General features: G+C 36.6%; 1 protein-coding gene across 1 annotated transcript in view; it reads right to left on the bottom strand.

The window, feature by feature from the left end:
* Nucleotides 1–20,949, bottom strand: part of BEND2 (BEN domain containing 2) — a 47,987-nt gene extending 27,038 nt beyond the window's left edge. Inside the window, exons 1-8 of the mRNA XM_007500833.3 lie at nt 20,649–20,949; nt 12,208–12,359; nt 10,751–10,822; nt 10,493–10,567; nt 7,587–7,691; nt 4,926–5,445; nt 3,814–4,014; nt 2,834–2,955 (exon numbers count right to left, since the gene is read on the bottom strand). Of these exons, the coding sequence (XP_007500895.1) occupies nt 2,834–2,955; nt 3,814–4,014; nt 4,926–5,445; nt 7,587–7,691; nt 10,493–10,567; nt 10,751–10,822; nt 12,208–12,359; nt 20,649–20,949 (1,548 nt within the window). The remainder of the gene's footprint in view (nt 1–2,833; nt 2,956–3,813; nt 4,015–4,925; nt 5,446–7,586; nt 7,692–10,492; nt 10,568–10,750; nt 10,823–12,207; nt 12,360–20,648) is intronic.
* Between the last annotated feature and the right edge of the window lie 3,027 nt (nt 20,950–23,976).

Below are 23,976 nucleotides of genomic sequence, written 5' to 3'. Positions count from 1 at the left end.
AATACAACCATTCTAGAGAACAACATGGAACCATGCTTAAAGGGTCATAAAACTGCATACCCTTTGACTCAACAATACCTCTACTGGATATGTATCCCAAAGAGATAGGTAGGAGAAAAGGCCCTATTTGTACAAAAATAGTTTTAGCAGTTCTTTTGGTAATGGTAAAGAATTGGAAACTAAGGGGGTATTTATCAACCGGGAAATGGCTAGACAAGCTGTGGTATATGGTTGTAAAGGAAAACTATGGCAGCACAAGAAATAATGAACAGGATGACTTCAGAAAAATCTAGAAAGAGTTATATGAACTGACAAAGTGAACAGAAGCAGAGCACTGTATACAGTAACATAAATGTTGCAAGATGAGCAATTGTGAAGGACTAAATTATCATCATCAAAAGAAGGTTCCAAGATGACTCCAAAGGGCTCATGATTTAAAAAAAAAAAAAAACATCCCCAGTCAGAGGAGGAACTATTAGAATCTGACTTCAGATTAAAGCATGCCATCCTTACCTTTATTTCCTCCAAGAGTCTTTTTATTGTATATGTGATATGCATCTTCAATGGGGACATAAGGAATATGGAAATATATATTGCATAAAAGAACTGGTATAACCTATGTTAAGACTATTTATTGTCTTGGGGATGGGAGGGCAGGGCAGGAAGAGAAGGAATGTGAATTGTAAAATGTCAGAAAATAAATGCCAAAAATTGTTTTTCCATGTAATTAAAAAAATAAAATTTAATAAAAATCCAAACCAATAAACAAACAAAAAAAGCTGTCTATAGAAGGTAGCCTTTGAGCTGAGTCTTGAAGAAAGACAGGGATTCTAAGAGGTGAAGGTAAGAAGAAAATATTCCAGGGAGGAGGGGGACAGACAGTGTAAAAACACGAGAAATATAGCAAATATACCAATATCGCTGAAAGGGTTAAGTAAACCAAAGAAGGGGAAAGGTAGAAAGGGGCCAGACTTTGAAGAGCTTTAAATACAAAACAAAGGCATTTGTATTTGACCCTAGAATAGTGGGGAACTACTGAAATTGATTTTGAGTTAGGAAGGATAAGGAAAAATATACCCCTACCTTTAGGTAAATCACTTTGGTAGCTATCTAGAAGATGGACTGGAGTAGGTTTAAGGTGTGGAAAGGAAAGTAGACTGACAGTTGGTGGGGGAAGGGGCAACTGGGAGTGGCAGTTGGGACTTGTGACTAGGACTTCCTTCCTGGTGTTGGAGGAGAGAGGAGCTTATTCAGCCCAGTCTGGAGTGGCATGCTTTTCTTGGTTCAGCCCAAAGACACAGGCTTCTGAAGGTTAGAACTGTTCTTGTTTGCTTTCTGTCTACTGCTAAGATTCTGAATTAGACAAAGCAGGACTGATATAGAGTAGACGGGAGTGGGAGAAACCCTCCGCCAGTCTCTGGGGCCTGGCCGAAACTCTGTAGCTGAGGAAAGAACTCCAATCCCAACTGTTTATTAAACTTTATATTATTTGAATTCGCAGTCAGATAAGAGGACTATCTTTTCTGGTCATAGAGGGAGTTGAACTTCAGTTCAGTCATTCCGGGACAAACAGTCCTTATCAGACTCCTGCTGCTTCCTCTCAGCAGGGGGCATCTCTCTCCTTTGCTTCACCAAGCAATATTCCCTCTCTCCCCCTCAACTCCTAAAAACCTCCCTTTATCTACCCTGTTTTCCAATCCTCCATTTCCTTTCCCAATAAATATTACAAAGGAAGGGAGAAGACTAACTGGAAGACTGCTCTAATCTTTCAATGAATGGGTAATGATAGCCTGAACTAGAGTGATTAGCTATGGAATTAATAATGAGGAGGATGGCACTGATTTTCAAACCTGGGTGATTAGAAGAATGGAAGCTTGGGGACTGGGGATTAAGTCCTGTTTTGTAAATAGTGAATTTTATATTCCTACAGGCATTCAGTGAAGCCTTTTGGCTGAAATCATATCAAGCTTTTTACCTTTAGGATATAATGCAGAAAAAAAAATATTAAGGAGGCTCAAAATCTAAAAAGACTACTTGTCTATAAAATACACATTATCCTCATCACTGTTTCACCATGAAAAATTTATATCCTCTGTCGTTTAAAGTTGTGAAACAGAAGTTTAGTCTTCTAGAGCAAAATGTAAACAACAAACTGTATAGAAACTAGTCTGCTATATATGAAATAAATAATGGGGATTTATACATGTATAATCAATAATAATGAGAAATAGATGGACTTCTTCACTAGAGGACTGGATTCCAGTAGACTATATGCTTGGAAATGGGCCAATGGCCATTTGCCTCATTATTTTGGTTAACAGAAAAAGTAAACGTTGATTCTGGCACTGTAGGTCTACACTGACATCTTATGAGGAATAACAACAGATCAGAATATGAATGAATATTTTTGTTTCTGCTTTTGAAATAAGGCATTAAAGATATCTTAAATTCATCTTACTGACTTACTATCTTCATATCGAAGAGGAAAAAAGGCAGCATGCTCTCATTATAATTACTTTTTAAAAACCCTTGTCTTGGTATGGATTCTAAGAATTCTAAGAAGGGTGGCAAGAGCAAGGCAATCAGGGTTAAGTGGCTTGTTCAAGGTCACACAGTTAGGAGTGTCTGAGGCCAGATTTACAGCCAGGTCCTCTCAACTCCAAGCCTGAAGCTCTGTCCACTGTGCTACCTAGCTCCCATTCTCATTGTTTTTTTAAAACTTCCCATTACAGTAAAAGGAATTTGAGTTTGGCATGAAGATTATATATTATTTATCATGTTAGGAGTGACAGTTATAAACATTATGAAATATTACGTATGAAAATTAACTTACAGGGCTTGTTTTGGTTTCACAGCATAAACAGCGAATCATAGCATTTACATGTGTAATGCAGGTTTTCCAGTCTTTTCCATATTCACTCAGATCATAGTTAGGAAAATGTGTTGCAAGAAACTCTGTAGATGGAATTAGCCATTTAAAAATAGACAGGAATGTTTTAAATTATAAAAAGTCAAAAACTCTTTTAAAAAATTTAAATTACAACTTCTCCCAATCTGATTTTTTTTCTTTATCTCCTGAGAAGAATCACAATTAATGTGTTTGCCCTTCAGAGTTCTCTTTAGTTTCTCCATGAGGTTTCTTAAATGATAATCTAGAGACCAAGTCTTAAGTTCTATTCAAAACTTTGGTAAAGAGTTGGCATACTATAAGTTTCCAAGTCATTTAATGATCTAACTTAAGATCAAGTATAAATAAAGCTAGAAATACAGAATTCTATAAAGGTGAAGACACTAATTAATACTTGTTGGTGCTTTATGATCCTAATTTAATCTCTTTATTTTAGATGAGGCCAAGATCATAAGGACTGTTAGGGGAAGACTTGAATCTCATGACTCCTAGGTTCAGTGTATTTGCAACATTCCCTAGCTGCTTGGAAATATAAGCAACAAGTTTAGCCAGGGTAATGTGTCAACAATATGAATCAAGGTCATCCTATCAACTTTTCTGGTTGAATATGTTTCTATTTCACATGCTGTTCTCCAATGGCAGATAGATATTAATTATAGACTTACTTTCAAAAATACAAGCTTTGTGCACTGAAGAACTGGAATCAGTTTGCAAAAAACCCCGCAAGGATCTGCTATTAAATTTAGTTCTTGATAGATATACATACCCCTCAGGTTTTTTGTTTTATTCAGATTGATATTTTTAATAAATAGTTAACCTTCATCAACAGACTTGATATGAACTCACCAAAATTTACACAAAATTCCCAATTTATTAAATTATTATTTCACAAATACTTTACATACCTCTTATTGCAGCAACTTTATTGGGATCCAGAGTTCTTCGACCGCGGGCACTGACACTCATAATGCTACATAATAGTGTTTCCTTGGGGAACAAAACTCGAACCAAGTAGCGTGCTGCATACTTAGGTCTGGTCTTTTGACGAGCTTTCATCAAATATGTTCCAAGAACCTTCACATTCCTCTTTGGATCACCAATGTACTCTAATAATTTAGATTTGAGGGAAAATATTTAATTTTTTTTTTAATTAAAGGAACTAAAAGGCAAGGCTAAGGTTAAAAGGCTCAAGTGAACTGAACTCTCCATTGCCAGCACCCAGACTTTAATTTTTTTTTAATACTTTTCTTTTAAAAAAGCCCTAACCTTCCATCTTAGAATCAATATTAAGTATTGGTTCCAAGACAGAAGAGTGGTAAGGGCTAGGCAATGGGGGTTAAGTGACTTGCCCAGTGTCACATAGCTAGGAAGTGACTGAGGATACTTTTCTTTCAGTTCTTATACTACCACCTACTTTTTTATTTTAATGTTCACTTTATTTGGTAACTTCTTTACTGTCATAAATCTTCATCTTTTTTTTGCCTGATCTAGATTTTTTCACCATCTCAAAAGCCCCTTGAATATTATGCTAATCCTTCTTGTTTCCAGCAGCAGTAGGAATGAGGAACTATACCCTTTCAAGGTATTCAAGACTCTCTCCTCATTTTTCTTTTTTCTATTCCAAAACTACAAAGTCAGAAAAGCAATGGGTAATTTTAAGTCTCTCCTACTTTTACCAAACCATTTTAATTCAATGGATTCTTGTTGACTAATGAAGAAAAACTTATTACTTATTAGTGGAATCAAAGATTTCTTGATCTTTGGTTTAAATTAGGATTGGTTTAATTAGGATTTTTATAGAATGAATCTTTGGACATGTATAGTTACTTCTGAAATCAAATTTTAATGTAAGTCTAAAGGGAGTATCCTCATATGCTGTGGATTGGGTTTATTTCTGCCATAAAGGATTCTGGTGGTGAAAAAATCAGTCTTCAGAATAGAAATAACTTCTGCTATTTCCCTTTATGGACAAACTATAAAGAAGAGAGACTGCCAGTGTGGATGGTTCAAAACTCACCAAAACTAGGATTGATGCAGACAGAAGATGAAATTACTTCTTGACTAAAACTTGCATTTTCCTGTGAAGATGGAAAATCCATCTTCACAGTATTCCTTCCCAGACAGGCTTGTGGTTTGGTTGGTACCACTGTGGTAATTACTGAAGAACTTTTTGCAGGTGAGGTAGTATTTTCAACAACTGTCTTGATCAACTTGGATTGTAAAGAAAGGTCAGGTGTTTTGTTGACTACTTCTGTGAATGGTTGATACAGTGAATGTGTAGAGACAATTGTAGGAAGAGGTGGACTCTGTCTGAGATCTTGTTGCTGTGATTCAATTTTAAGTGGTGTCTGAACAGACTTTCCCACAGAGTTGGTATGAACATGGTTTTGTGGTAGCACTACTGCCAAAGATGGGCTATGACCTCCCTGTCCAAGGGGAGAGATGTGAATGCTGGATTCCCTTTCCACTGGTTTTTGTACTCGAATTTTTCCATGAGGTACATGATTAGAACTTCTATATGTAAATCCAACTGGCCTCTGAAATATTAGAGTAACATAAATCAGTTCTGAGAAAAAGTTTTGTGAGGGAGAGTTAAATGAATGTTGGACTACCAAATAAACATATGCTCTAACAGTATAATTTTATATTGCTCAAAATGTTTCTGGAAGGGATCTTAGAAGTCATTTAATGCCCCCACCCATCTATCAACAACTCTATTAACAACGAGGAGTAATTCACCCTTTCGCTCGACTATTTTTAATGGCAGAAGTCATTAAGTAGTCAATTTCATTTCTGGAAAGTTCAAATCATTACAAAGTTCTCATATGTTAAGGAAAGCTGACTCCTTGTAAGTGGTTTTAGAATGCGTTTGATTCTACTTTTGAACAGTCGATAAGCATGACCAGTATTTACTATGTGCCAGACATTATCCTAGGTGATAAAGACAAAAATGAAATGCCCTCTTGGAGCCCTCAAGAAGCTTACATTTTATGGGGGAAAGAATACGTACATATATACCTATACACACAAAAGAGACACAAAATACGAGGTAGTGGGGGGCAGGGTGGAATTCTTGGCTGCTGGAAGGGGAGAATAAATCAGGAAAGGTTTCAAGGAGAAGGTGGCATTTGAGCTGAGACTTGCTGGAAGCTAGATTCTAAGAGGTGATGGTGGGAAGAAGTGCATTCTAGGTAAGGAGGACACACAAAGGTATGAAAATAGTCAATGAAATAGTGTATGAGAAAAAGCAAGAAGGGCATTTTGGATGGACCAAAGAGTACGAGGAGAATAATTATACTATGCCTGGAAAGGTAGGTTGAAGCCAGGCAGGGAAAGACTATAAATGCCAGAGGAGTTTGTATTTTATCCTAGAGGTGTGTGTGTTGGGGGGTGGGGGGGGTTAAGCTTAATAAGCAGTGACATGGCCAGCTGAGTTCTTTGGGAAATTTACTTTGGCAACTGTATGGAGCATAGATTAGAGAGAAAAATTAGAGACAGGGAGGCTAACATATTAGTATATTAGTTCAGGTGAAATGAGATGATACCCTAACCTAGGGCAATGGTCACATAAGTGGCCAGAAGGGGACGACTGTGAGAGACATCATGGAAGTAGAACTGATAAGACATGGCAAATGATTAGATATGGAAGAAGGGGGGGAAGGTAGACTAAGGAACTTAGGATGACCTGGCTAGCTGGAAGGATGGTATTACTCTCAATAGATATAGAAAACTTCAGTAAAGGTTTGGGGGGGAAAGATAAATTCTGTTTTGGATATGGTGAGTTGAGACATATGGAACATTCAGTTCAAAATATCCAATAAGCAGCTGGAGAGGTCTGATTGGAGCCATAGATTTTGAAGTCATTTGCTTAGGATGGTAACTAAGTCCGTAAGAACTGAGGAAATCACCAAAAGAAAGAATGTAGAGAAAAGAAAGCCCAGGAGAGAGCCTTGGGGCATGTCCATAGTTAGTTGACATGAAGTATAATTCAGCAAGGAGACTAGGAAGGAACAGTCAAACAAGTATATGCAGAACCAAGAAAGAACAATGTTATGAAAACTCAAGAAAAGAAAGATGAGAGGATAGTCAACAGCGTCCAATGCTACACAGAGGTCAAGAAAGATGAAGATGGAGAAAAGGCGATCAGATTTGGAAATGAAAGACTACTGGTAAATTTCCAGAGAGTATTTTCACCTGAGGGAACACGTATAAGAGAGTTTTTTCTGGGAATTTATCTGTGAAAAGATATAAGACAATAGCTTGAAAGGATGTTGGTTAGGAGAGGAGTCTCTCCCCCACATATAACAAACCTTCAAATATCTGAGGTAATAAGCTTGCTTTCAGATATGCTGAATTTGAGGTTCTAGCAGGACATTCAAGAGGCCCACAGGGAGGTCAGTAGGCAGCCAACGACACTGATCTTTTACAGCCTGGTAGAAAGGTCAAGGCTGGCTGTAGTGGTGGTGGGGAGAGGAAAAGCAGAGAAAGAGAAAAATTTTGAGGAATAGATGTACAGATAAATACCAGGAGGCAGAGGAGCTTGTAAAAGAGCAGTACAAGTGCAGTACAAGTGTAAAAAAAAGCCAGTTGTAAGTTCTGGATCATTTATACTCATCTGATGTCTTTAGGAACTTTGAGGGGTTTATCATGACAATAAAAATATTAACATCACACTCACAGGTTTGAGAAGCAATGGCTTCATCCGAGTACGCTGCATTTCTGAAACCTTTCCATGAAGCAAGTCAAACTTCTTATCTAATTTCTGGATTGCATCATACATTGCCTAACATAATAAAAAAAAATTTTTTTAATGGCTCTTGTTTCAAAAGCAAAGTATTGAAAAAGAAAATACCATTAATACCAACATATTTTAAGCAAAACTATGAAAATTCGTATTCAAGAGTTAACCTTATCATTAACTACTTTATTTCATAATCATGTTGTTATTTAAAGATGAAAAGAGTCTTAGAAATGACTGATTCAAACCACTTCATTTTTACAGATGAAAAAAACTATGTATAGCAAAAATAAATAAATAAATAAACAAACACACCCATAAGCATCAATACAAGTACCACCTGAAAACTCAGTTCACTACAAATTGATTTTGACAAACATTAAAGAATTTCTGGGGGACAGCTAGGTGAAAGGCAGGCCTAGAGATGGGAGGTCCTGGGTTCAAATCTGGTCTCAGACATTTCCTAGCTGTGTGACCCTGCCTAGGTCTTACTATTCTTCTGCCTTAGAATCTAAGACAGAAGGTAAAGGTTAAAAAAAAAAAGAATTTCTTAATATTGGAGAATATTTTCTAACACCTATAACTATCCTTTTCATGACTGAGCACTTTTATATCTCAATGTTAAAACAATTATGTAGGTGTCTGAAATCACATAAAGCTTTAGTGTTACCATAAAAATGTATCCCACCCTAACCCAACTTACCACAATAAATTTTGTTAGATCCCATAGGTTCAAAGGTTAGGACTACCTGATGACAGAACTTAACAATATCCACTTCCATTTGGCTTTGTTCCTTCCAGACAGCACTGTATAGACCATATACAGTTTTCCTATATCATGTTAAAGGGATTGTCTTAATCTTTCCCTCTGTCTCCTTAAGAGGCAAGAGAGCAGGATTTCTAAATAGTTCAGAACTGACAGGAGTCAGTGAGCCAGAGCTGAGGATTCCGTTACCAGGGAGGCCAGGCCTGAGGAGAGGAAGTGGCTGGTCCTCTGACAGGAAGTTAGGGGGACAGTTGGTCAGTGAGGAGATAAAGGAAGCAGCCACAGACAGCTGAGGGTCTTTTGCCTCTGGGATCTCTAGAGAGCAGGAGGTCTGTCTCTGCTCGCAGTTGGATACTGACAGTTGGGCTGCCATAGAAAACTGACTGAAGGGGTGAGTGAGTGGTGGCTTATTTTAGGGAGTAAGGTAGCTAGTGAATAATTTACAGATAGTAGATAGGCCTGGTGTGCCAGGCAGAAGAAATTGTCCTGAGAAGACAGTTAGAGATAGTTTTAGGAAATTTCAGGTACTATTAGAAATTTTAGGTATATTTATAGGGTATAAGATTAATAATCTCTCTTTTCTCTTTTACTATCTGTACTTCTTTCTCTAATTAAACAAAGTTTCTGTTAAACTACTCTCCTCACTTTGTTGAACTCCTTAATTTAGCCCTTACAATCATATACAGTCACATGTACAAGGTTTCTTTGTTTTACATGGTAATGCAAATGAGTAAAATACAGACACAAAGAAACAGGTACTTGAGGGGAAACTGCCTCATTTCTACACTGGTGAACACTAGTCTAGTTCTAATTATTCTCTGGATATGGATTTGGAATAAAGAAAAGTCTGTTCTTGCCCAGACTCTGATCCTCCCTGGCTAGGAGAGTCCTGAGAGATCAATGAAAATCCAAGACAGAAATGGAGGTGTAGCTATGTCCTATAGTAGACCAATATGGCCTGGCCATCTTTCTCTAAAGAGATATGACATAAGTTCTAAAGATCAACTGCTTCTGCATTCAATAATATCAATAGTAAATTTGAATAGTGACTTTTATTCTATTGTGCTATAAGAAATGTAAGATGTAAGTAAGATGGCTTCAGAAAAACCTAGAAAAGATTTATACAAGTTTATGCAAAGTGAAGTGATCAGAATGAGGATGACGTTGTACAGAGTAAAAGCAACATCATCAGAATGATCAATAAGGAAAATTCTTAGCTACTCTGATCCGGACAACAATCCAAAAGAATTCCAAAGGACCAGCGACAAAAAATGCTATCTACCTCCAAAGGGAGAACTAGTGAACTCTCAATGCAGACGGCTTATTTTCATTTTGTTTGTGTTTTCTTTGGTGTCATGGCTAATATGGAAATATGTTTTGCCTAACCTTACATATATAATTCAAATCAAAGTGCTTGCCTCTCAAGAAGGGGGAAGAGAAGGGAGGAAGAATGTTGAACTTGCAACTTTTTAAAAATGATTGTTAAAAATTATTTTACACCTAATTAGGAAATATTTAGCAAAACGTTTACAAAATACATAATTAAAAATAAATAGCACTTTTTAATTAACATCTCATTTTATTGTAGATTTTTTTGAACCCATCAAATCTTAACGATATAGTGAATTTCCTTGCAGTACATTAAAAATATCAGATATAATGTAATTTTTATCCCTAAAATGGATGATTTTTCAAAAATTTTAGTGGAGTGCTATTTTGCTTTAAGATGGTAAAATGACTTTCAAGTTGAGAGTTATCTCTTACTTGCAAACTAAAAATTGGTTAAAATCAGTAAATTTAAAGAATGGAACAAAAAAGAATAAATTAAATTTTAAGTATTATAGCTGGAAAAGACTTTCATTCCAACAGATAGCTTTATTAAAATGAAAAGGCAAAGTCTGACTGAAATATATAACATTATTAATTGAAACTGTTACTCTTAAACTATGCTGCTCTAACTAGAAATTTTAAAAATGCACCATGTCTAGATATAATGAAATTCTAATTATCAGTAAAATGTATATGACATATAGAATTTCTAAAAGTTTTGGAAATAGCCTAGGATTCATAAATTTGATACCTGGCAATAGTTCAAGACTTCCATAAGTGTTTTTTGATAATCTCCTGTGTAGGAAGCTTCAGAGACAACACTACCCTGTTAATATTACAAAAGCAGAGAGTTAATATTTGATAGAATAACAAATCAAATGAAGCACTGTATTTAACAAAATTGACTACTTCATACTGTACATTTTTGACAAGCAAAATCATGGACTTAAATTACTTATCTTTAAGATAATAAATGTGTACTTGGCAATTAGGAATTTAAATTACTTACATATTCATAATCTGGTTCGTATTCATACACAATACTTCCACTATCCTCATAATCAGGTTCTTGAGCATTCGTCTAAGAAAAAAAGTATTAGAAAATTAAAAGAAAAGATCAAAGAAAGAGTTGAAGAAAAGTTCAGGACAACTGTAAGCTTTGAAGAAGCTCTGAGAAAGGCCTGTTTATAACATCAAATAGAAGACCCTGACTACTTCAAAAATACATGAAAAGGTATTCTTGCAGAATTATTTTCTCATTATCACTATAATGGTTGAGTAGCAGACACCTTTTTATATGAATGTAGCTCCTTATAGACGTCAGAGTATTAACAAAACAAACTATAACTAGAATGAATGTATCTTAATCCTAAAATATTTCTACTAGTGACAAAGAACACACAGTCCATATTGAACATAATTTAAAGAAACAAATAACTTCGGGAGGAGGAAGGGAAGAGGGGAGGGAGCCAACATGAGTCATGTAACCTTGGAAAAAAATTTTAAATTAAATTAAAAAAAAAATTTTAAGAAACAAATCAAACAGTGCCACCCTGTGGAAAAAAGAAAACAATTTGGATCTCTATTAATTGGTATCCAAAAGTATACATTGAGAATTCTTTTCTGCCAAGTATTAAAGACTAAAAAAAAAAAGGTGAAGCAAATGTTTGTAGCTACATTTCTTCTTAAGTTATGTAATAGAAAAATAATTGACCTCGCAATATTACATACTGAGTAAACAACTAGGATAAATTTAATAATATTTTAAAATAATAATCCAGTCTTAACATTTCATAATGCTTTCACAAAGAGTACTTCAAAAGCTCAAATACTTCATGTATCTCTTACGCTTTTAAAGTTTCTAAAACCTTTATTTACAATGGCTATGTGAAATAGTGTCAATTGTCCCCTTACACAGAAGAAACTGATTCAGAGGGGGTAAAGTGGCCTGCTTGCATATAGTGACACAGAGGAAAAACAGCAGGAACCAACACCTGAACTCAGAGTCTCCTGCCTCCAAGTATAAGACTTTCCATCCTATCATCATATTGCTAAGTCAGGCAGATGGGAAAAAACATTGGACAAACAAGTTCTAATTCCAGTTTTGACACTTAAAGAACTATCTGAACCGGTTACTATGCCCGTTTACTCACCCGTAACAGACCTGTGCTTCTGCTTACTGCACTGAGGTGTTAGGAGGATCCAATGTGTGGTAAAATGCTTTGTAAATTCAAAAATGTTAATATACAAATAGTACAGTTCTCATAATTAGTTGAATCTTATAATAATTCCCTGAAGGCATTATCCCCATGTAACAAGAAGAGAAAACTAAAGCTCAGACAAGCTTAACAATTTTCCCAGGACCATCCAAAGTATTACAAACTAGAAAGAGAATGTAATTAAATAATTTCTCTTTAAACCTATTTTTAAAAAGGAGGGGTAATATTAGAATTTTGAAATACATACCATATTATTTTCCATTGAAGAAGCAACTCGTCTTCTTTTATGTAAAACTAGATACTCCATTTCCTCTGTGTTGTGACCATTTCTCTTTATTTCTGATGGATGTTTTATTTGTGAAACGATTTGGTTGCTCAGTACTGATAAAAGCTCACCTCCTGAAAAATCAAGACAAAAAACTGGTTTATATATTTACTACCAAAATCTGACTAGCTGAAGAAAATCCAAACATAAAACTGTTTTAATCTTCATTAATTCATGTTTCTCTAATTTCTAATACATTACAAATTCAATTCAATCCATTAGACATTTATGAAGTTCCTACTATACACCAGGCCAAGAAAAAAATCTAAACAATTCTGGCTTTCAAAGGGTTTCCATTCTGTTGGAAAGAAACACAATTCAGAAATGTAAAGAGCAATGTGCATACAAAACAAATTTTAAAAGGAATTTCAGGAAGGCACTCAATATTGGGAATAGAAGAAGTGGCACTTGAACTTGAAAGGAGCCCTGGGGTTCCAAGGTGTGGAGGAGGGATAGAGAGAGAAAGCATCCTAGGCATGAGGGAGCCTGGAGAAAGGCTGAGGTTAACAGGAACAGGAAATGGAGTGTCATAGAGAGAGTTCAGAAAACAGGCCAATTTGACTAGAATGGAAGTATGTGATTATAAATTGTGTTCTGGAATAGTTTGCAAAAGTTTCCCTATTCCTTTCTCATATTCTCAAAATAAATGGCACCCAATTTACTGTCAAGTTAATTTTGTACAAATGGAAAAACAGGAATATGAGCCAGGAGTTGCTGATATTTTTCCAAACACCCTTTCTTAAGCAGTAATAACGAACTGGATTTTTCCTCACCACTTGTTAATATCCCCTCCCCTCCCTTTCAGATATCTTGAGAAATGAATTCCTAAAAACCATGTCACGCATCATGAACCTCTTCCGAGTACATCTGATCTGGCTGACCTTTTTTCTCCCACCATGACCCCACCTTTTTATGGTTTGCTTTTGAGTTTTGGTTTTGTTTTGTTTTTAGAGTGCAGTTTCTATTTCTTGTGCTAGATCTAGGCCAGAATCCAAATATCCACTTTCACAGATGGAAAAAATAGCTAATGAAATCTTGACAAATATTTTAATTTTTCATTTCAAGAAGGATGAGGAATACAAAGACTCACCAGATACGGTGATTACAAAATCACTGGTAACTTTGGAGAGAGTAATTCCACTTGAATGATTACATCAGAAGCTAGACTATGGAGAAAACAGATTGAACTCTGAAGGATGGGCTTCTCCTTCTAACATCTGACCAGGAAAGATTGTAAAAGTCCTAGGCTGGCACAAATGTTGGGCTTGATGATAATACATGTATAACCCTGCTTACCATCTCCAAAAGGGGAGAGTAGGGAGTGAGTGAGATAATTTGGATCTTATAATTTCAGAAAATGTATGCTGAAAACTGTTATTACATGTAATTGGGAAGATAAAATATCTTTTAAAAAAAAGAACTGGAACAAGGAAAAAAAACAAAAGCAAATGTCTTGCTTGCTTGTATCTGCAATCCCAGTAGTTTAGTAAAGAGTCTCACTCATAAGTGCTTAATGATTTTATCATTCATGACAGGCCCAATGGAGATTAAGTTAAGATCTTCTTGGTACCACCTCACCTTAGGCCCTCCTGCATTTTGTGGTATCTGTCGTAGGCTCTGGAATTGATAAGAAACAATATGGTATAATGGAGTGGACACTATACTTAGGAGTCTGGAAGACCAGAATTTCAATGTTGCTATGAATTTTAAAACTACTCCATCCTCTCAGACCTTACTTTAGAAGATCTGATTTAGCTATTTCCTGATTAGTAACAATGGAGATACTTGGGTTAACAGAATCAAGTCTTGGGAACTATACATTTCTCCACCCTACTTAGTTTAACAAGATCAGGAATGCCTGCATCATATTCAAAGATTTAATTATCTGAGGAAATGGCCTTCAACAGATATGTGCAGAAAAAGCAGACAGACCCCTGGGCTGTCCTAAGTCAAGCTAAGTCCTCATTGGTACAGATGAGACGCAAGAAAGTGACATAAAACCGTCTATATAAGGCACGTCACTTGCTCTCTCTTCCTCTTTCCCCGGAGATGTGACTCTGGCTGGCAGCGTGCTAAGCGTTCCGACATCTTGGCATGGTGGCAGCTATTGTCTGGGTTTGGTGGTGAATTTGCCCTTGAGCTGATTTAGGTTCAGGCATCTTGGCTGAACCCTTTGGAGCTCAGGCTGATTCTTTCCTCCTTACGCTTCAAAAAACCTTATCTTCCTAGAGCCCCTGGTCTTCCTCCTGGCACTAGCCAGGCAGGAGAAAATCTTATACCCTTTACCTTCTTCCTTCTTCTTAATTTCCTTCCCCTATATCAATTAAATCACCATAAATTTTCCAGCTGACTTGTTTACATTTCTTTTATATTTGGGATATCCATGGTGACCAAATAATTAACATAGTTTAGGTCACAATGCTAAATTATCCTTTACATAGCTTCACTTACTGTGTGACTCTAGGTAAGAAACTAAACCTTCTCAAGGTCTTAGTTTTCCTCATCTATAAAATCAAGATAATAAAAGGTTGTAAGAATCAAATGAGATAATACCTCTAAAGTGCTTTTCAAAAATCTCAAAGTGCCAAATTTTATAGTTTTGAAAGAAGTGGACTTCAGGAACCTCTATGTGACAGGGGCGCTTTTGAAAGGGGGGAGAGGGGGAGAGAAAGCTCATGAGTACCCTCAACATAGGAGGAAGGCTCACCAAGAATGAACCATTTGGAACTTAGATATGGCTAAACAATAGTTCATTTTAAACATCTATGAGAGGTTTTAGAAGATTGTAAACATTCAATTTGAGTCCAAACTATAGAAGAGAAGGGAAAAAAGCAAATATAATTTTAGGCTACTTCATAGAACATTTAGATTTGGAGAAATGTTCATTCTCCCGTAATCTCCTGTGGTCAGACCACATTGGTTCTGTGCTCCATTCTGGGGCCACATTTTAGGACACGACAGGCATTATTAAGATGGAGCATATTAAGAAGACAGCTAAGGTCTTAAAAGGAGAGAAACAATGTTACAGGAAAACTGGTTGAAAGAAATAGATAGGGAAATATTTTATATTGGAGAAACAAAGACTTAGGAGAGAAGTGTTAGCTATCTATCTTCAAGTATTTTAAGACTAATAATGGATGGACATAGAGAAATAAAAGGCAGAACATGTAGAGAGGTAATCTGACTATCTAAATTGCACACTACTTCAAAAACCTATCACACATCAACATCTCAGATAAGTAAAAATTGCAGGTGATTTCTAAAAGCAACAAAAAGAACTTTGGTAAAGTATTAAAAAAGCTACCATTACAAAAGATGACCATACCCTAAGGAAATTAAAACATCAGAAGGTCTCTCACATATCAATGTCCCTGTAGATAGGACACAGACAAAAAAAAGCACAAGATGAGAAGGCACTGTGGAAAAGAATACATTGGATGGAGTTGTGATCTGACCCCAATAAAGGCAGTATCCACATAGATAAGAATACACATTCATCAAAGTACCAAAACAAAGCATAATAGTGATATTTCACCTTGTAATAAATTAGTAAAGAGCATGAAAATCAAAATAATGTTGAAAACACTGAGCACATTATTTCATTTCTATGGACTTTAATTACTTTGCCTGTAAAAATGAAGGGATTAAGCTGGATGATCACTAATGCTCTTTCATGCTCTAAATTTTTATGATTTTATGACTTAAATGAGAAAATGCTGGCCAGTAACAAAATTTCTTATTGGAAATTTAGACATAATGACCAAATGGGATTTGAGACAAGGAGCAACAGTCATTACCATTACCTTGAGAATCTGCTTTTAGAGTCAACATGTCTTTTGCAGAATGTCTTTTATCATGATTTTTTGTTTCAGAATTTTCTATTACAATAGATTCATCCTTCTTCCTACTTATAGTAACAATCTAAGACTAAGTAGAAACAAGGAAGTTTCAATGCCACATTACCTCAAATCCTTGCTGAGTTATGGATCATTAACAAACTTATCGTATAATAAATATTTATTAAACACATTTTATGCAGTTTTCATTACTTCACATCATCGCTGAATATATTTTAATGCTAGTTATAAAAACAATGATAAATTTTAGGAATAAGTGGTGATACAATAATGGTAAAATACTCAAGCATCTTAACATTTTGACTTTAAAAAAACACTCAGAGACCAAACCCTGTCTGTACTTGTTGCTCTTACTTCCTTTCCTCTTACTCAATTCTCAAAACCTCGAAGTCTGGTTTCCAACTGCATTACCATTTACAGTAATTCTATAAGCAATTAGGAACTGTTCCCAAGAAATGACTTAGCTGTACATGGCCTTTGACCCAGACTCCCTACCAGTCCAGTACTCCTAGGATATCAAAGAGGTAGAGGTCATTTATATACAAAAATATTTATGTCAATCTTAACACTCAAGTGAAACTGGTCTCTCTAAAAGTATCAATGAGCAATTAATTACTATATCTGATGGCCTTTTCTCAATTTTCATCTTTAACCTTTCAGCAGCATTTGATACTCTTGATACTCCCTCCTCTTCTCCAGGTTTTCTAAAGTTATCATTTCTCCTCCTACCTGTCTGCCTCTTCTTTCTTAGGTTCCTTTCTGGATCTTTCCCCTTAATTATAGATATTCCCCAAGGCTCTTACCTGAGCCCTCTTCTCTTCTCTCTCTATACTTTTTCTATTAGTGATCTCAGCAGCTCCTGTGGGCTCAATTATCATCTCTAAGCAGATGGTTCCCAGATCTATATTATATATTCAGACCTAGTTGGGATTAAATAGCAAGAAGTGGTGGAGGGAAAATACAAATTTAAAGGATGGCCAGAGACCTAATTCTGCCAGATCATTCTAGGAGCATTTAAGGGCAGAAGTAGAATAGGACAATAGAGACCAAAAATAGACATGATCTGTCAAGATTTCTTTAGTAAATAATGTTCACCATCAATCATTGTGAAGCCACCACATTTGAACATCATAGTCCCTGGAGATCTGCACAAGGAAGTAAAAACTGCATAGAAGAAAACAATAAGAAGAATAATTAGAATAGATCAAATACAGGAGGGCCCACTTTTCCAAGGTTCTAATGTATGAGTTTCAGTTATCCAAGGCACCAGCCCATCCACTAGGGCAACATTCTTGGCAGAGGTCTCTTTGGCTTTCACTTTTTTCCACTTTCAATTTTAGGGGGGGTTTTGGAGGAGGAGGAGAATAGTAGACCATGAGGGGAAGGATTGGAGAGAGAGCATATCTATATGAGGTCAGAAGGTGCTCACTTATAGCTGTGGTTTCAGTCATCTATCATAGTCTTGAAACATATCCCCTAAGGAACTCTGTGTGTGTGTGTGTGTGTGTGTGTGAAGCATATACTAAAGGCAGCATAATCAAGGCCTATAGAATTCTCAATTGATTTCTGAAAAAGGAAACAATACCAAACAACTAGAAAAAATTATGTATATCATTACTATTAAAAAAGAAGTCAAAATGGTATTGACAACTTTTGATCCATGTCTATTTTTCATCTCTACAAAATCTTTATAAGAATAATTTATATATATCTGGATAGTGTTCTTGAAAACATGAGAAGGAAAAAACTATAGGCTTTCATAATTATTCATAACAGGGGCTTGCAGAGTAGTCTGTCACGTGTCTGGATTTGCCTGCATTGGGGGCACCATGCAGCCACAGAAGCTAGAAGATAGAATATGGATGGAGGCACCAGAAGCTGGAGCATCTCTTGGCTCCCATCCCTCCCAATGGTCTCACTTCCTGGATGCCAACCCAGTGTGGTCCCCTCCACAGTTGCCAAAGATGGCTATATAACTAAGCAGGCACTGGGACTGATCAGAGAGTGAGACCACTGGGAGAGATGCGAGCCAAGAGGCTCTCCAGCTTCTGGTGCTGGCTTTTCAATCTTCCCAGTAAGCCCTTCCCCTGGATCCTTCCATTGATCCCCTGCCTCCATACATGTCCTATCTCCTAGCTTTTGTGGCAGCACGGCACCTCCAATGCTGGCAAATCCAGACACGTGACTGTGACTACTCTATCCAACCACTGAGGTGAGTCTTCCAGGACTGGACTGGGTTGGAGGTCCCCCAGATATTTAATTCATGTACTCCAGAACATTGTAGAATGTCCTACATAAAATTAATAATCACTCAAGAGATTCAAAATATTCACTAAGAAAAAAAAAACAAATGGATGAATGACCAACTGGTCAACTGTAGGGATAGGTAGCCTATTGATCTGACCCACCAGCATATCATCTTGAAAAGATACCACAGGGGACACTGAACCAGACCCAAGATTGAATAGGAAGAAGAGAGAAGAATGGACTACATTTGGGATATTACACAGAATTTTCAGTGACCTCAACCTTTTCCCTGAAACAAAATCTCATCATTTTAACATTTTTCCTGTGATACTATATGAATAGTAGAAATATCAATATTTATAGTAGAAAAATCAAAATTGTTGGTCATCCAAAGAGCAATGAGAAGATAAATATATGGAAAGGATAAATAAACAACAGCATACTACTCTGAACAAGAGGCAGCATTATGCAGTGGAAAGAGCACTGGATTTGGAATCAAGGCACACAAGTTCAAGTCTGCTTACTTTCCTTGTGTATGATTACTTTTCTGAAAAGTGTTGGACTGGTCCAATCAGGTGACACTTTTTTTTGGCCTTTCTAGTGTATCCCAAGCAATTAGCACAGTGACTGAAACATAATGGACTTAATCAATACTTGTTGACTTTGTGTATTTCAACATGAGGGGTCTCCTTTGTCAGCTCAAGAGTATTTTATACATCTAGAAAATTTATTTTTTTATTTTTATTTGTATCCCTAGCACTGAACAGCACATAATAAGTGACACATAGCCAATTTGCAACACTCAAGTGTGGCTTAAACAAGTTTAAAATATATCCAGGAAATATTTAACAAATATAAAAGAGAACATGTTAATGTGGTTTCCTAAGTGCAGATGTAAGGTTTAATGGCTCCTGTTTCTATTTGGGATACCACTGGACTAGATAATCAACTCTACTAGTGGCTAGAACTCATATGATTCTTTATGTATCCCCAGTGCTTTGCACAGTGACTGGCACAGAGTAGATGTCTACTAAATGTTTGTGAGCTTAAGTATATTTCACCATGAGTTTACTTTGTCACTCTATTATTCTATCCTATGCATCTTAAACTTTTTTTTTTTGGCCATTCTTAGTACACTAGATAGTAGCACTGTGATTGTAACTACTCTGTCAGTAAATGCTTGTTGACTTGGGTATTTAAACATGATGTGTATCCTATTTTATTTTAGGCATGTAAAGACTTTTTTTTTTTAGCTTTTCTTATTAATTCCAGCGATTAGCGGTCTCCAGCTCGTAGCAGGTGCTTGATAATGGTTGTTGACTTAAGTGCATTTCAGGATCAGTTTCCTCTGCCACTCTATTATATGCATCTAAAAACTATTTTTAGGGATCTGGGTGGTTTCTTTGTGTTGCCGGTACCTAAATAAATGTTTATTAACTTGACTGATGCTGAAAAAAAAGAGTTCCCAGGTTGCTTACTGAGGTCCATGACACACAAAAGGGTACAGAGGCACTTTTGGACCAATCCCCTTCCTGGATTATCACTGGGGGCCTCGGTTCCGCGGGAGTTTTTCTACCCCGGGGGACCAAGCAGAGACCGCCTTCTGTCCTGGAACGTTTAGTGACTAGGAAGCAAGAGCTGTTCCGGTTGCATGAAGCTCCAAAGCTGGCTAGGCCCTTTTCTGGTCACTACTTACTAGTTTAACCCAATCCTTTCCTCCTAGAGCCGCAGGGAGGTGCAAAAATTCTGGTTCCGCGGGCGGTAAATGCCTCCCGAGGGCACTGAGTGCGCACGCGCACTTCTATCTCCTCCCACTGTCCTGGTCTCTCTTCCGGGTCTCACCCACTTCCAATTTGTAATCCAGTCCAACCTTAGAAGTCTCAGGGTTTGGACTTTGGTCTTGCGGGGAGGGATATGTGTGTGTGTGTTGGGAGGGGGGGGGGGAGTGTTCCCCCGACAAGGAAGGTCAAGAAAGCTGAAAAGAGAAACTGTGCGTGCGTGACCCAACAAGAAGCAACAGACTGTATTCCCGATCAATCAGCGCCCGGATACACCCTTTCGCGGACTGGCCAATCCAGAATGGCTCTGAGAAAAGGGGCGGGACATAGCGAACCTCTTTCTAAGCATTTCCCTAAGGCCGTTGCGAACGATAGTGGAGCGTTTTCCTTCCCTCTCCTACGCCCAAAGGCCGCTACAGCTGGAGAGGGGAAAAAACATCCTCTCCTCCCAACTAGTAAGACATCTGCAACGCTGCCTTACCTTGCTCGTCAAACATGTCGAGACGTTGGCACTGGTTATTCTGCCCCTCCAGCTCGGCCTCTACGCTACCCTGGGCTCGGGTTTCCGTTGGCATAGGTGGGTGGGGCTGGAAGATGCCGTTGAAACGGAAGGGGCTCGGCGTGAACACCAAACTGTTTAAATTTCTGCGGCTGCGCAATGGGGCTAGTGCGAATGGGACCTCAGGGCACAAGCAGAAGCTAAAGCGGAAGCAGTGTCTCTTGGTTTCTTTCTGTGAAGGATTTAATAAGGTTCCTTTCAAATTGCTAGCGTTTATAGACATTGATTAACCTACTCATGTCCTTTTTCCACCCCAAGTAGAACTAGGGGGGTCGAGCAACTTTCCTCCTTTTCCATCCAGACTGACATTCCCAGAAACAGGAAGAAGGGAGTTAACTTAATAGAGGCAGGATTTCAACCACTCTTTTCTTTGGAATACCATACCACTCATGAACTCACAACATTGATCCCGTGTAATAATCCGCCCCCAGATGTGATATCCATAAAGTGATATCTGTTTTTAAAAAAATAAACCATGCATTTTAAAGAACAAGTGATTTAAGAATATATTTTAAATGATTTTTATAAGAAAACTTTTATGCAAAAGTAAAATATCAACCAGACATAGAAGTATTCACCTCTAGAGCTTCATTTTACTAGAACCACATATTTTACTTCATTTCTCTTGAATAAAAATCAAGATCTTTAAACTTAGCTTATACTGAAAATCATTAAGTAAATGATGTGTAATGGAGTTTTTCTCATGATAAAAGGAACATGTAAGTGGGGTGACAAGAACCATTAAACTTTTAAAGTGAAAATGTTTGTAACTAGGTTATGTCCAAGCCTGGAGTATTTTGCATGTGGAAGGAGAGGCTCCTAAGTGGTGAAGAGAATGACTTTGTTTACCTTGTGTAACCTGTGTATGTTGAGGAGGGACTAAGTTAGAAATTATAACTTAAAGACTATCAATCACTGAAATGACTTCTATTCTATTGTAACCTAGAGCAGCAGTATTTGAAGGAGCAGACAGATACAATTCTGTTTCACATTCCTTTGGACACTAGAGAGGAGTACCCAGTCTCTTGGCCCTTCTTTTTCCCTCAAAGCAAGACCTAATGTCTTCTCAGAAAGGGGTGGGGACAGACTCCAATGATTTCTATCCAGGACACCCCTAAACTGTGAATCTATATGTTTTGACAATGCACGGAGACATACATATCTTACATGAATACACACATATTACATATAAAAAAATTTTAAAGTTGGTGGATATTTGTGTAATATGTAGTTTTTTATATATATACATATAAGTATATATAAATATATAAAAAGATATATATAAATAATGTAATATTTCCCATATTATATATGTAGATTGAGAATAGTAGTGTTTTTCTTCTTTGTGATGATTTGATTTTATTGCACTTTTCCAAGTTGATGAAAACCACTACAAAAGGCCCTTTATTTGGGTGAGGAAAAAAAAAAGAATGCTGCAATTCTCATTTGAACTGAGATGGCAAAAATATTTCTCATGCCATGGTATACCCCAGAGAAATGAAAATTAAGATCAAGAAGCCTATCTGCTTTGACTTTCAGACTTCTCAGATATAAATATGTACAGTACATTTATTCTTTTCCTCTCATAGCATACTATAGATACTCAATAATTTTTTGTTTATTGATTGGAATAGGCCTCTAAACCAGTGGTTCCCATTTAGTGGTTCACAAATCCCTTGAGATTGCCTGATTATTACCAAAAAAAATTGTTCCTTTTTGACAATAAGCATATGCATGTTTAGAGCATGATTTGTTTCCCATTATGATTGTGTGTACAATGATTTTGCAGAAATCACATCGAATTCTGACCATCTCTGACTAAACCCAGTATGTTCTGCAGTTTCTCAACCTGTTATCAAGTTGTTTCCAAACCACCACAAAGATTCCATTCCAGCACAAACTAATTTCCAACAGATGGTCAGATACATGTGTATACCCTCACTTAAGAATATAAATGTATTTTGCACCAGAATAGCAATGTCTTCTTTTCTGTTGTGCTGGAGCTATATCTCAATAGCTGTGTAACTATGTGATCAAAATGTTATAAGCATTTATGTTCTTAAAGTGCAATTTCAGGCTGTCTGAAAACTGAAATCACTGGCTATGTACATTACAATTCATCATGAAACCATCAAAAAAGTTCTGTAGAAAAAATTTATATTGTAACTCATTGTAGTATTAAGAATGTTTTCCAGCTTAAACTTATTTTCCACTTATGTTACTATTTTTTATATAGAAGTGTATCAAATGAACTGGCTGGTAACACAGGTCACTTTTTCAGTATAGTGTCTATGAGAATATAATTGTGTCAGTGGTAAAAGAAAAGAAAGTCACTTCTGAAGAGATTTTTTCTTACATAGGTTAGTATATGAAGATATATATATGTATAGATAAATAGTAAACATATACTCTGAATATAAATATATGTTCATATTTACAAACATACATAAACATTGACTAAAATGAAGCAATACATGCAATTGCACTTTAAATACATTTATTGTTTAAAACAGGACTTGTCATCAACCAGTAGAAAAACTAAGTATTTTATAAAGTTGCTCTTCATATTTTGTCATTTGACTAGGTGGCTAAGAATTATATAATGAATTTTTTTCATCTGAGAAAAAGAATTTGTAAAATTCTCCTTCCATTTTCTACCACATATTTTTACATGAGCATTTTCATTTTATTATTGTTTTAAATTAAAATACAGAAATAAGCTTAATGCAAAAGCAAATTTAAGACCTGCATTTGTCTAGTATTGAATCAGATATTGTAAGCCTTTTTTTTTCAAATAAAAAAGTCCAACATTGAAATTAAGTTTACCTATGATTAAGATATTATTTAAACATCCAGATTGTAACTTATGTGGTAGAGGCATGAAGAGAGAGAGAGGACTTGTAAGCCAAGATGCAAGAACCAAGGCTGGGGACCTGCCTGTCAATCAAGGAGAAGGTTCCAAATGGGATGTTCCCAGGAGTGGCAGTTGGGGGTTTCTGGCCACAGAGGCGAAGAAGCAGAAACTAGACTTGGTCTCGGGCTCTCGGACTCTGGGCAGTTGAAGCTGACCAGGGGAGAAACTTTGGGACTTGGGTTTCTCTCTGGGGTTGAAGCTGGCTGAAGGACCCTTGGGAGGGCCTGGCTTGACTTTGAGTTATTTGACCAAAGGAGGATCTGATTCTGTCTCTCTCTGAGATTTTGACTGACTAACAGTTGGAGAAAAGCCAGGTTGAAGGAGAGATTTTGAACT

The sequence above is a fragment of the Monodelphis domestica genome, chromosome 8 (genome assembly GCF_027887165.1).
Source record: "Monodelphis domestica isolate mMonDom1 chromosome 8, mMonDom1.pri, whole genome shotgun sequence".
Taxonomy (NCBI): Eukaryota; Metazoa; Chordata; class Mammalia; order Didelphimorphia; family Didelphidae; genus Monodelphis; species Monodelphis domestica.
The sequence above is the reverse complement of the archived record's forward strand: the minus strand, read 5'-3'. Positions and strand labels throughout refer to the sequence as shown.